This window comes from Pongo pygmaeus, chromosome 4 (genome assembly GCF_028885625.2).
Source record: "Pongo pygmaeus isolate AG05252 chromosome 4, NHGRI_mPonPyg2-v2.0_pri, whole genome shotgun sequence".
Lineage (NCBI taxonomy): Eukaryota > Metazoa > Chordata > Mammalia > Primates > Hominidae > Pongo > Pongo pygmaeus.
Window position 1 is genome coordinate 180,606,962 of NC_072377.2, and position 13,603 is coordinate 180,620,564.

At 39.9% G+C, this 13,603-nt stretch overlaps 1 protein-coding gene across 3 annotated transcripts in view; it reads left to right on the forward strand.

The window, feature by feature from the left end:
* The window catches only part of SFXN1 (sideroflexin 1), a 50,038-nt gene extending 36,760 nt beyond the window's left edge, over positions 1 to 13,278 (forward strand). For all 3 annotated transcript variants that reach the window (XM_054488114.2, XM_054488119.2, XM_054488120.2), the window contains 4 exons: positions 1,328 to 1,377; positions 6,639 to 6,688; positions 7,100 to 7,147; positions 11,310 to 13,278. In XM_054488114.2, the coding sequence (XP_054344089.1) occupies positions 1,328 to 1,377; positions 6,639 to 6,688; positions 7,100 to 7,147; positions 11,310 to 11,406 (245 nt within the window). In that variant the 3' untranslated portion in view covers positions 11,407 to 13,278. The remainder of the gene's footprint in view (positions 1 to 1,327; positions 1,378 to 6,638; positions 6,689 to 7,099; positions 7,148 to 11,309) is intronic.
* Positions 13,279 to 13,603: the final 325 nt, after the last annotated feature.

Sequence of the window (13,603 nt, forward strand, 5' to 3'; positions counted from 1 at the left end):
AACCACCGTGTCCGTGTCCGGCCCTGGGTTTGCTTTTGATTGTGATCTTTTCTGTTTTGAATTGCCTTACTCCTCTTAGAGTTCAGCCAGCCCAGACGGACAAATCCATTTCTAATGATTTGGTTATTTTAAACACTATTTAGTCCCCAGAGAAGAAATACAATCTTTCTGTCCTAGTGCAATTTATAAGAGTAATTGACATATCGAAGTAGTGGATATGACAGTTTAGCCTGATAAAAGTTGTCAGCAAATGAACGAATGGTGTCCACTGCATACCCAGTGTTTTACATGCATTATTATATCCAATTTCCTCCATTTTATAGAAAAAGAAAACAGAAAGCTGAGGCTCAGAGAAGTTAGGTAACTTCTCCAGGGTCACCCAGCTAGCAAGTGGTCTAGCCCAGCGGTCCCAAACCTTTTTAGCACCAGGGACCCATTTCATGGAAGACAATTTTTTCATGGACCGGGGATCAGGGGGGTGGTTTCAGGATGATTCAAGCACATTAAATGTATTGTGCACTTTAGTTCTATTATTATTACATTGTAATATATAATGAAATAATTAGACAAGTCACCATCATGTTGAATCAGTGGGAGCCCTGAGCTTGTTTTCCTGCAGCTAGGCAGTCCCATCCGGGGGTGATGGGAGACAGTGACGGATCATCAGGCACTAGATTCTCATAAGGAGCGGGCAGCCTAGATCCCTTGTATGTGCAGTTCTCAATGGAGTTCAGGCTCCTGTGAGAATGTAATACGGTCGCTGATCTGACAGGAGGCAGAGCTCAGGCATAATGCAAGCAATGGGGAGCAGCTGTAAATACAGCTAAAGCTTCATTCACTCGCCCATTGCCCTCCTCCTACTGTGCAGCCCTGTTCCTAACAGGCCAGAGATCCATATACCAGTCCATGACCCAGAGGTTGGGGCCCCTGGTCTAGCCTGTACGGAAGCAGTTTCTGCCTGACTCCAAGGCAGGATTCTTTACACCATCCTCCCTGCCTTGTACCCTTTGTTTCATTAATACAGGAAGAAAAAGTTCCTGATATTTTTATTTTTGCCTATTTAAACTTAAAGTTCTTTTCGAGATTATAAAACTTTCTGGCTGGCAGAGGATGTGATGATAATTTTCAAAAATTTAGAAAATCAGAACAGTTTTCAATTTAATGAATTCAAATGTAATAATTTAAAGAATTGCTACAAACTGTTTTTACTGTGACAGTGCAAATAGCCTAAAAGTGACGGAAGCTTTCTGTCAAACGGTTGAAAAAAAAGTGTAAGCTGAAAATTGGCATTAAATAAAGATTTAAGTGGATCTATCTTTATTTCCAGCCATCCCTCCATTCATTATGAACACCTTGGAAAAGAAAGCCTTTTTGAAGGTAAGCTGTGGTCCTTTTGTCATTTTCTCAACCCTTTTTATTCCTTTTCAGATTTCAAACTGTACAGACTATTTCCTACCTAAACAGTAAAGAAATTGAAGGCCAGTTTCCTGGGCTCTTATGTAAATAAAAAGATGTTCCCAGGAAGATTTTATTTCTAATCTCAGATATTTGAAAAAGCTTTTTGTAAATAAAGACTGCCACTATTGAGAGGTTGTAACTCAGTTACACACACAGTCATCTATTGGATGCCTGGCTGGGTAAAAATGAAGAGGTGATGTGAATTTGGAATGACATGTGTACAAGTCAGTAGTCATCCTATCAGGAATGAAAAAAATCATTCGGAGTAGCAGCTTCATGGGGTCTCAGTTTGGGAACAGTTACCACAGTTCCTCTCGTCTCATCTCAGTGACAAACACTGAACAGAAGACATAGTTGGGCATGTTGCATAAGTTTCTTGCTGTGACAGATGGAAATTTCTGTAGATGTACCTTGGCATTTTCTGATGCGAAGGAGCTGGCAAATGATAAAAGCAGTTAGCCCCATCTTAGCCCACCATTGCCGCATTGTTCCAGGCTGTTACACAATGATAAGATGAATAACTATTGTGTTATTCCCCACTTTCATCTTAAGTTGTGGTTTTTTTTAGCTTTGCTTGATATCATACCCTTTGATCATCATTTGGAAGTGTGCCACCATGCCTACTCTTCCCACTGAAGCCCCCTACCTGCCCCACTCCCCACAAGGAAGGGCCCACTGGCTTCAGAACCCCATTGTGAAGGTCCAGAGAGATGATCAGGATGGCTCATGGCTCAGTCCTGGCACCTCACTGGCTACAAGGGGGCCTGGTTGTAGCTGTACTCCTTCAGACCTCAATGAGAGATATTGCTCTAAAAAAGTAATGGCTAAATACCATTAAGGTACCCATACATACCTACCACTCCCCAAGTTCGTGGTTGCTGGTATATGTCGGTGTTGCATTTCACCCACGTAGAGAGGACCACAGGACAGAAATGATAGTATAGTCATTGCTAAAATAGACACAGAGGCAGCTTATATTAAAATCCCTACTTTTCCACGTTCAAAACACTTTCACATTCTATTGTGAAGGTGGGCTTCACCATGCCTCTTCCGCAAAGCCTGAAGAGGTCACTTCCTTGGCAGCTCATGATGCCCATGGCAGTGGTGTTCACCTTCATTGGCCTTCTGCTTGTTCCCACTGCCCCAGGGCCAGGTGTGCCTCCTCTGCAAGGGGGTACTTATCTGGGCTTTTACCTTAGAAATGACCAGACTCCTCCGCAAACATGAAACTAATTGAACATTCTGGGCTTTTTTAAATGGTGATGCTTGGGGAGCATTCAGCATGACTCATCCATCCCCCCACGCCTTATCTCTCCCCAAGTGGAGAGCTGGAAAAAAGGCATCAGCTGTGGGCAGGTGACTCACGGAAATTTTTGCAGTAAACCAAAAAGTTCACCGCCTAAAATCTGGTGCTTCTGTGAACAGTTTTCTTGAAGAATAGTTCCTGTTGTCTCTTTAAACTTGGGTCATTCTTGATGGCACTTTCATTGGGAGTGAAATTGATATAGTTTGGGTCCTATGCTAATTCTTATTCCTTAAGTTCTAATTCTTTTATATTCCCTTTTATAAAAGTAGACTGCTGTGTCTACTCAGTAGGCTTTCAGGACTGCTAATTGAATGGGAATGTAACATTTATTTTGTTCATTCATGTTTTTTTCAGCAGCCCTTTGCTGAATGCTTGTTTATGCCAAGCAATATGGTAGACACTAGAGTCCCAGAAAGAGGATATGACCCCTGCTCTCAGGGAGCACGTAGCATGGTATGGGGAAGAGGCGCAAGACACATTGTTAAAATACACAGTGTTTAAAGTTTGGGGCACAGAGGGAGCGCATAGGAGGTATCTTACCCAACTGGTGCAGGTGAGCAGAGACTTCTTTGAAGAGGACTGGCTGAGGGCCACATGCTCTACAAAAGCTCAGCAAGTACACAGAGCATGAATTGTTGGAGATTTGTGGATGGTTAGGTTGGCTGGGATGTAGGCAATGTGTAAGGAATTGACTGTACCATATATAAAAATTAGCTCTCAGTGATTCGTAGACTCTAATGTAAAAGTCTACAACTGTAGAACTTCTAGAAGAAAATACAATAGAACACGGGCTAGGCAAAGACTTATTAGACTCAACACAAAAAGCACAGTCCATAAAAGAAAAATTGATGAATTGGACTTCGTTGGATTTTTTAAATTCTGTTCTTTAAAACTATACAGAAAATGCAAAGAGAAGAAACAGCACGGGAAAAAAATGTTTACAAGGCATGTATGTGATAAAGGACTTGTGTCCAGAATACATAAAGGACCCTCAACACTTAAGCTGGGCAAAAGGTTTGAACAGACACTCTACCAAGTACATACAGTTCTCAAGCACCTAGAAAATGTTTAGTATCTTTAGTAATTGGGAAATCTAAATTAAAACCACAGGAGCTGCCATTAAACGCCTATTAGAATGTCAAAAACTAAAAAGATTGATCATAGCAAGTGTTGGTGAGGAAATGGAAGAACTGAAACCCTCCCCACTGCTGGTGAGAATGTGGTACGTTATTTCTGTGAGAAAATAGTGAGGCAGTTTCTTACAAAGTTAAACAGATGCTGCCCTACGATCCAACCATTTCCTTCCTAGATCTTTACCTAGGAAAAATAGAAGCACATGTTCATAAAAGACAAATGTTCATAGCAGCTTTATTTGTAATAGCCAAAAACTAGAAACAGCTCAAATGCCAATAAAAGGAAAATGGATAAACACCTTGTGAATACAAGGGAATACTTAGCAATAAAAAGTAACAAACTAGTGCTACACACAACATGAAGGAGTCTCAAAGTAATTACACAAAAGAATAGATACTGTATATCGAGTCCTAGAAAATGTAAACTAATATCTAGTGACAGAAGATAAGAGGTTGCCATATAGTGGGGTGCAGGGTTTATGGAAGAGGGAGGAACTGCAAAGCGGTACAAGGAACAAGAAAAACATTCAGGGTGGTGAATATTTTCATTATTTTGGTTGTGTTTATGGCTTCACAGCCACATATGTATGTCAGAATTTACACATATTAAATATGGGCAGTTGTATGTCAATAAAACTATTAGAAAAAGATCACTGGGGGAGAAAGAATTAGTCATTAACTTTTGAGGGGGTTTTTTGCTTTTTTTATATTTTTTTTATTTTTGAGACCGAGTCTTGCTCTGTCACCAGGCTGGAATGCAATGACACAACCTCGGCTCACTGCAAATTCCGCCTCCCGGGTTCAAGCAATTCTTCTGCCTCAGCCTCCCGAGTAGGTGGGACTACAGGCATGTACCACCATGCCTAGCTAATTTTTATATTTTTAATGGAGATGGGGTTTCACCATGTTAGCCAGGATGGTCTCGATCTCTTGACCTTGTGATCTGCCTGCCTCAGCCTCCCAAAACGTTGGGATTACAGGCGTGAGCCACCACACCCAGCCTAACTTTTGAGCTTTTTACTTAATTGAATATATATATATAAATATATATATACACACACACACACACACACACACACACACACACATATATTTATATATCTTTTAAACATATAATTACTCTCTTTAATTCATTTGGACTTTTCATCTAAACATCCTCTGTTTGCACAGTTCTGTTAGGTAAGATATGTTCCTACCTTGAGAAATGTTGTGAGTATCTAGTGAAACACCAAACATCCTCAGCTGACTAATGTAGTATCAGACTTTCTAGTTGTGAGGTAGGGGTGAATAAGGCAGGATAGGGTGCTGGGGTAGGGGCTGGAAGAAGACATGGCATCAGGTTGGGTTTTGCAGGATACTGAAATTGTCTAGGAGCCTTGTCTGTGCGAGGAGCCTTTCCATCAGAATGCCCACCTCCAAGGTGGTACACAGCTGCTCTCTTTTGGGTAACAGGTTAGCCCAGTTTGCTGCAGACCAGAGTCTACTTACAATGAGGAGGCTGCTCTCACAGGGTCAAGTTCATCCATGCACAGGCTCTCGCTAAGTACTATGTTTACCCTCCCATCACCAAGTCTGTCCCGGCCCAGATGTCACCTGGCTAGGAAGTGCTAGGGGAGTATTTAGCATCTCCTTATGACAATCCTTCATCATCAAACAGAGACAGTTGCCAAAGATACAGTGTTTTCCTTTTCATTCTATCTTTTGAGGAGAGGGGCCCCTCTGTGTAACCTGTGAGGACTAGTTTCCTTGACGATGCTTCTCCCTTCCTCTCTAATCCACCCCTTTCCCCCCTCACGCCAACCCTCCTGATGAACCTTTTCTCCAGAGGAGTCTCTTTGGGGACCATGGTACGCCTCCCATGCACATTGTCTTCTAACAGCTTGTGTTGGACTCCTAATTAAGCTGGCTGATTTCATTACAACCAGCTCACACCTTGGTTGCAGTGATTTCTGTGGCCTTATTTATATAACCATATATCTCATCACTCTTTATATTGTGTATTTAAGTACCACTCCTTTTTTAAAACTAAAAATCTAACAGCGTTTATTCTCCAGAAGACCAACTTGTTCATTTCCATTAAAAAAAAAAAGTGTGACTAGCAAAAATGTTTTATGCCAGAAATAGTTTTAACCATACTGACAGCAACTAAAACCAAGAAAGACGAGGTGCAAAGTGGGGTGAGGGATGGTAAGCATTTGTTGGGTTTCTGTTATGTTCCAGCCACCATACTAGGTGCTTTATGAATGTAATCTGGCATATCTTCATCCACACACTTTTAGGAAGCTGTTAATGATGTTCATTTTGTACCATAACAAGGAAACGGAAGCTTGGAGAGGCCAGGCTCTGCCTGTGGTTCTCCACAGTCAGGAACTAACCGGAAGGCTGGAGACTTGAGACCTTGGCACCAGGCTGTCCTACCTCCCCAGCCAGGGGATTCATTACAATTAAAAGACAGATACCTCCCCACCTCCATTATATACCCAAGCAGTGCTCAGATTAAATGCGGGAGTGGGGGAAAAAATAGAAACCACTTGATCTTTGCATGTGTGCTGATTTACAGATCAAAGAAGGTTACAGGAAGTTAGGCTAACACCCTTGTTGCAGCGTTTCCCCCAAATTTCGCTAACCACATTCTAACTGGATCTTGAAATGTGGTGAGAGGTTCCTTCCAGTTAATCAGAAGAAATTGCCTCTAAGACCCTGTATAAAAAGCATTCAAAGCCATTTATTTCTCAACACAGAGGTTCCCATGGATGAGTGCACCCATTCAAGTTGGGTTAGTTGGCTTCTGGTGAGTAGAAATTACTTTTACATAATTAATTTCTTTTTAAAATATAAATACACAGCGTATGAAAGGTGACTGGGTAATATGGGATACAAATTTTGAAAATGAGGCCATCTCAGAACATCTGGAATGCATGGCCCCAAATAATTAAATAGAAGTAAACTGTCTTTAGAGAAACCTACAACATGGGGGACTATTCGTGTGATTCTTTTTTCAATTGTTATCTCTGTGCCTTTTTCATTATTTTGGCAATCCTAGGTAATAAAACTTACACAAACAGGACTTATTTTTGTTAGACAACACAGAATGCAATGCTCTGAAGAAAGAAGGGATTGTTATAAAAGTAAAATAGAAAAATAACCTGAAAAATTAACCATTTAAAATGGTCTGACTTTTTTTTTTTTTATTTTTTTTAAGTTTGGTGTTTGCTACACCCCTGTGTTGTGCACTGTTTCCTCAGAAAAGGTATGTATTTGTTATTCTTCAGAATAATCATGAGTATTAATCCTAAAAACCAATTGAAGGCGCAGGTGCCATTATTCCATTTCATTGGCAGGGAAGTTGAGACTCAAAAGATACTGAAGCCAGGGTCTCTTAAAAGGAAGGGATGGAGGCAGAAATCAAACCCACATCTGTCTAATTTCAGATGTACCCAGCTCTTTTCTACCCACTTCCATTAAATTTGAAAATGCTTTATTCTTTTGTAAGAATCAGATTAACTCTGATGCAAATTTGCTTTTATGAAAATTTAAAATATGGTCCAATCCACTGGCAAATGCATCTGTAATACAGATATGATAGGATGCAAGTTCCACCCCCAGGGACAGCAATTATGTGCACTTAGCTTAGGTGGTTGGTATATTTGCTTCCCTTCTTCCCACTTAGTTTTTTGCCTTAAAAGCTTTCTTGTGCATGCCTTTCATCACAAACTGCCCTTGAATCCTGCCTTTGATGTGAGAACAGGACTAACTGGCGTTAAATCGGCATTTTCTACATCAGGTCTCCAGCCTGCTCTTGACCTGACACCAACACACAAAGCAGCGGCATTTTGTTGTCTGTCATTTTCTGTAAGTGTTACCAGGCCCCTTGCCTTGGTAATACCCTTTCCTTTGTGGGCCGGTAGGTCCCGAACATATGGTCTTTAATACCCTAGCCTTGTGGAGTTGGTTTTGGATGAGGTGTTCTGTTCTAGAACTAATGCTGTCAGATCCCTCTACCTGATCAAGAACTCCACCTTGTATCTGCTCTCCCACTCTGTCTCTGACCCTGCTGTTCTTGAATAGAAATTTAAACCTCATAAGACAGGAGCCCTTCATCACCTTGGGGCCTACTGAGGAGCCCCCCTTGAAGAGGGCAGGACCTTCAGAACTTGCTCTGGGAGCCTGATTCAGATGAATTTCCTCATCTCTACAGAGGGATAATGATACCTGTTTAATTGTACAAACCCCAGAGTCTTGGGGCTCAACCTGAGAATGTCCATTTCTGTAGTATGTGGCTTATGAACACTGGTGTTCAGCAGCTGGCCTTGATTTAGCAGTTTACACTTTGAGCACATAAAATGCCAAGGGGTGTGCCTGATACCAAGTTGTAAAACACCTAAGAAATGTAACAGTAATTATTTTCAGATTGAAAGGGTTTTAGATTTGAAAACCCATAGAGAAACTTTCTTCTACTTTAGCCTTGATTTTCTTTTGAGTGCTGCAAGAAAAAAAATATAGCCCAACATTTATTTTTTATGATTCATTTAAACTCTAGGGGTAGAAATGAAAAGCTTTCTGTAACTACTAGTGTCCTTAGGTCAAGGCCCTCAGAAAGCGTGTGGTTTTACATTTGAGAAACCAATCCTCTTTTGTTTTACTGTATTTTAAAATAGCTTCTTACTCTGTTTTGTTGTTTATACATTGTTTGTATGTTTGGCTTCTTGAGGTCTCTGGCTCCTCAGTTTTTCCTTGGCTCGTAACATAGTATCCTCATTGATCCAAGCATGACCCTGTTTTGCTTATTTTTATTTTACTTATACTAATAATATAATGAATATCCACAAATTCAGTGCCCAATGAGGCAGGAGAATCGCTCGAACGCAGTAGGCAGAGGCTGTGGTGAGCCAAGATCACGCTACTGCATTCCAGCCTGGGCAACGGTGCGAGATTCCATCTCAAAAAATATATATATATATATCTCTCTCTCTCCAATAAGTTACATCTTATAGGCTCCTCCCAACCTGTGTCCCTGCCTCCCCTGCAGATTTAACCACTATGCTGAATTTCATGCTCTTGCATTTTATATTTGTGTATGTATCTTTAGTTTGTCTTAGGAACTTTTTAGACAAGGGTGTCACACTGTCATAAGATGTATAGTCTTCTAGTACTTGTTCTTTTTATTCAGTATCAGAACTAAGATTCATCTACATTATTGTGTGTACCTGTAGTCCGTTCATTGTTATTGTTGTATAATAGTGCATTATATGAATGCACCACAGTTTCCCTTCTCCTATGTGAACAAGTGATAATGAAAACATTCTTTATTAACATTTTTGAGAAGCAGCAAATGTGTTGCTTTGAGAGATATTTATAGCATTAAATGTTTATATTATGAAGAATATAAATGTCCCAACTTAAAAAAAAAAAAAGCACAAAAGAATAAACATCAGAAGAGAAGGAAGGAAGGAGATTAAATCAGAAATCAATAAAATAAATAACAGAAAGAGTAGAGGATCAACAAAGTGAAAACTTGGTTCTTTGAAAATAGAAACAAAAACAGACAATTGTCTGGTGAGATTAATCAAAACAGAGAAAGAGAAAAGCACAAATAATATGAATGAAAAAGAGGTATAACTGTAGATTCAACAGTGATTAAAAATAATATCAACATTATACCAACAGATTTGAAAACAGGCAAAATAGACAAATTTCTGGAAAAAATATTAGCAAAGCTGAAAAATTAGAAAGTCAGAACAGGCCAGATAGTCATTAAGGAAGCTGAAGCAGCATTTAATCTTCCTCCTACAAAGAAAACACAAGAAACAGGTAGTGTTACAGGTAAGTTTCTCCCAACTGTCAAGGAACAGATTATTCCAATTTCAAACAAACTCTCCTGGAAGATAAAAAAGAGAATACTCCCCATCATCCACCAAGGTTTGAATAACTTTAATTCCAAGATCAGACTTGGGCCTTTAACATACATTCATAGTAATTACAGATACTTAGAGATCAATGGCAAAACAGAAAGACCAAGAGGTGGCATAGCAGGGCTTTGGGATCAAGAAAGATCTGCCTTCAACATCTCAGTTGCACCTCAGGTTTCCTTATCTGTACAATTATAATACTGGACTTACAGAGTTTTCATAAGGGTTAAAATGCATAATGTCTGGCCCAGCAAGTGAGCTATAAGTCATAGCCATTATCGTTACCATCATCAGTGTCATCATCATCATTTAAAATTACTCAGAGGCCCACTACATAAACAATAGCCATCATGGGATTTTTTTTCCTACCCTTTTTCTATATTCGTAATTTTTAAAATTTGTTTTGCATATTTTAAATATAAACTTACATCCTGACTTTTTTTTAACCTTACAGTCTATCACATGTCAACTATATTAATCAATTTTTTTATTGTTTTTTAGAGACAGGGTCTCACTCTCTTGCCCAGGCTGGAGTGTAACGGCACAGTCATAGCTCACTACAGCCTTGAACTTCTGGGCTCAAGCAATCCTCCTGCCTCAGCATCCTGAGTAGCTGGAGCCACAGGCATACACCAACACATCTGTCTTATTTTTTATTTTTATAGATACAAAAATTTGGGTCTCACTAGGTTGCCCAGGCTGGTCTCAAACTCCTGGCCTCAAGAAATCCTCCTGCTTCAGCCTCGCAAAGCTCTGAGATTACAGGTGTGAGCCACTGCGCCCAGCCTCTAATATTTTTTTTAAACTAATCACATATCAAAATATTAGCAGTTTTTCTGGTAGGTATTCTGGACAATTTTTCTTCATGTTAATGAGTGTGCGTTTCTCTTAAAGAATAAGCTTTAATATATATACACCCATAATACCTTCAAATACAGTTTTAAGCACTTAAAGACTAAGAGTGGTTATCTCTCAGCGGGATTATAAATGTTTTGGGGTTTTTTTTTGTACATTTTAGTATTTTCTGAAATTTTTTTAACAAGCATGTATTATATACAGTAAACAAAAGTACATTAATGTAGGCAGATTCTCAGTGTTATACATTTCACTGACTGCATATCTCTTTTTTTATCAATGGTGAACATTGCAAATGATTGATACATTTTTCTTAGGAGTGGCATTGCCACAAATGGTTTTTCCAACACCAGCAGGGTCTGAGAGTGTCATCACCATACACTCTTGCCAGCAATAAGAGATTTCACCTTTTAATGATATGAGAGGGAAAAGTTGGGTGTTGGGTTCTCCAGTGCATTTCTTTCATTATGAGTGACATTTTTCTGAAAGGAACATGATCTCGTTTTCTAGCCGCATGAAGCATTTCTCCAACAAGACCCACTGTACCAGTCCTGGGATCTTCACACCTGTGCCTTCTCCCTGCCCTTTCTAGGTCCTGATTCTCACCTCTGCCTGTGTAATAACCCTGTCATTTCTCCCTTATCCCAGTTCCATGTCTGTGACAAGCTTGGAGGCGGAGTTGCAAGCTAAGATCCAAGAGAGCCATCCTGAATTGCGACGTGTGTACTTTAATAAGGGATTGTAAAGCAGGGAGGAAACCTCTGCAGCTCATTCTGCCACTGCAAAGCTGGTGTAGCCATGCTGGTGAGAAAAATCCTGTTCAACCTGGGTTCTCCCAGTTACAGAAACCTTTTAAAGATCCACATTAGCCTTTTAGAATAAAGCTGCTACTTTAACAGAGCACCTGGCGTGGGCCAAGTGCCTGATACTCCCTTACATTGAATCATGTTATGATTTATAGAAATACCCTTCCTGTAGCTTTTATAGTCATTGTTTTTCAAAGACAATATACCAGCCCTCACCCAGGGTTTTAAAAAAGCACTGGTAGACATAGAATAGGTGCTCAGTATATGGTCAGTAAATGTTCTATTGATTATCAATCAGTGAAAAAAGAAACCTGTTTAAAATACTGAATTTTCATCTCACTCCCATTGCAAATCAAGGAGATCTCAGCAGTGAACTGGGAAAATACAAAAGCTCTGGGCTAATCTATAAAAACTTACCCCGAAATATTAAGGGCAGTTTGCTTCTAGTTTGGGGATTGTGCTGGCCCAATGAAGGTGATGAAGTTTTTGAATTTGGAGGGTAAAAGCTCCTTCACACCCCTTCCAAAAGTCAGTCACAGACCACTGCAACATGTCTTCCCTGCTGGATCATTATATACATTCAGATTGTGGGTGGATTGCCTTGGTTGACTTTTAATTTATTGTTTTATGTTCTTATAAAGATGATAATCTTACCTTGCAGTTATTGACTTTATATTCAATTATTTACATCAAATAATGAAATAACTGAAATGTACAAATGTCAAATTTTGGAAGTATATTCAATACCAATGCTATATAAGTGGGCTGAATCCAGTTCATTGGTTTTTTTTGGTAAGAAGTAAGACTACAGTTCCAGCTACCTACATGTCTTTTCTTGTCATCCTTATAGATCTCTTTGGCTTTCAGAAAGATACAGTGATAATGTGTGTATGAATCAGTCACAATGAATTTTACTTGAATATTGTATGTTGCATTCCACTTCATTTGAAAATAATGAAACCATGTACCACTGTTTACAGCATCTGTAGTGATTTCACAGATAATATATTTAATGTAACAGATTATGTTTCAACTCTGTAGATGTTTAACGTCATAGACAGTCGGCCCTCTGTATCCGTGAGCTCTGTATCTGTGAATTCAACCAAGTTTGGATGGAAAATATATATTTTTTTTTTTGAGACAGAGTCTCGCTCTGTCACCCGGGCTGGAGTGCAGTGGCGCAGTCTCGGCCCACTGCAAGCTCCGCCTCCCGGGTTCACGCCATTCTCCTGCCTCAGCCTCTCCGAGTAGCTGGGACTACAGGCGCCCAGCACCACGCCCGGCTAATTTTTTTGTATTTTCAGTAGAGACGGGGTTTCACCGTGGTCACGATCTCCTGACCTTGTGATCCGCCCGCCTCGGCCTCCCAAAGTGCTGGGATTACAAGCGTGAGCCACCGCACCCGGCCTGAAAATATTTTTAAAAAGATAAAAAATATACATAACAATGAAAAATAATGCAAATTTAAAAACCAATACAGTATAACAACTATTTACATAGTGCTTACATTGTATTAGGTGTTATAAGCAATCTAGATATGATTTAGCAGGTATACAGGAGGATGTGCCTAGGTTATATGCAAATACTGTGCCATTTTATATCAGGAACTTGAGCATCTGCAGATATTGGTATCGGAGGGCGGTCCTGGAGCCAAGCATCCACGGATACTGAGGGGTGACGTTTCATGAAGTGTAGATCGTTGTATTCAGAGATTGTAAATGACAAAAATATAGAAACTATTTAGTTTTGGCAGATTTTTTTTCTGACAATGTGACCAGACTGAATTTCCTCATAAAGAAAAAATGGCGTGCCTTGTGTCTGTGTTTCTCTTTTCTCTGAAAGGATTAATAGATCTGAAGCTTTGGGCCACTCGGAGCCTTCCTTGATGCTGCCAGAATCTTCTCATTTAGATATTCTGTCTTAAACCATTGGAAGCAAAACACTTTTCCGTGACATTCTGGCCTTGGACAGATTCTGTTATCCTCGACGTGTCTCTTTATAAAGTGGTAAAAGCCTGAAATTCAGGGCAGATCTCCATGAGGTGCTGAAGGGCTCTTTTCATAAGAAGCTAAGGCACTGCTGCCTGCCCCAGGTGTCCCACTCCTCTCAGAGTCCTCCCCCTACCAGGTAATCTGT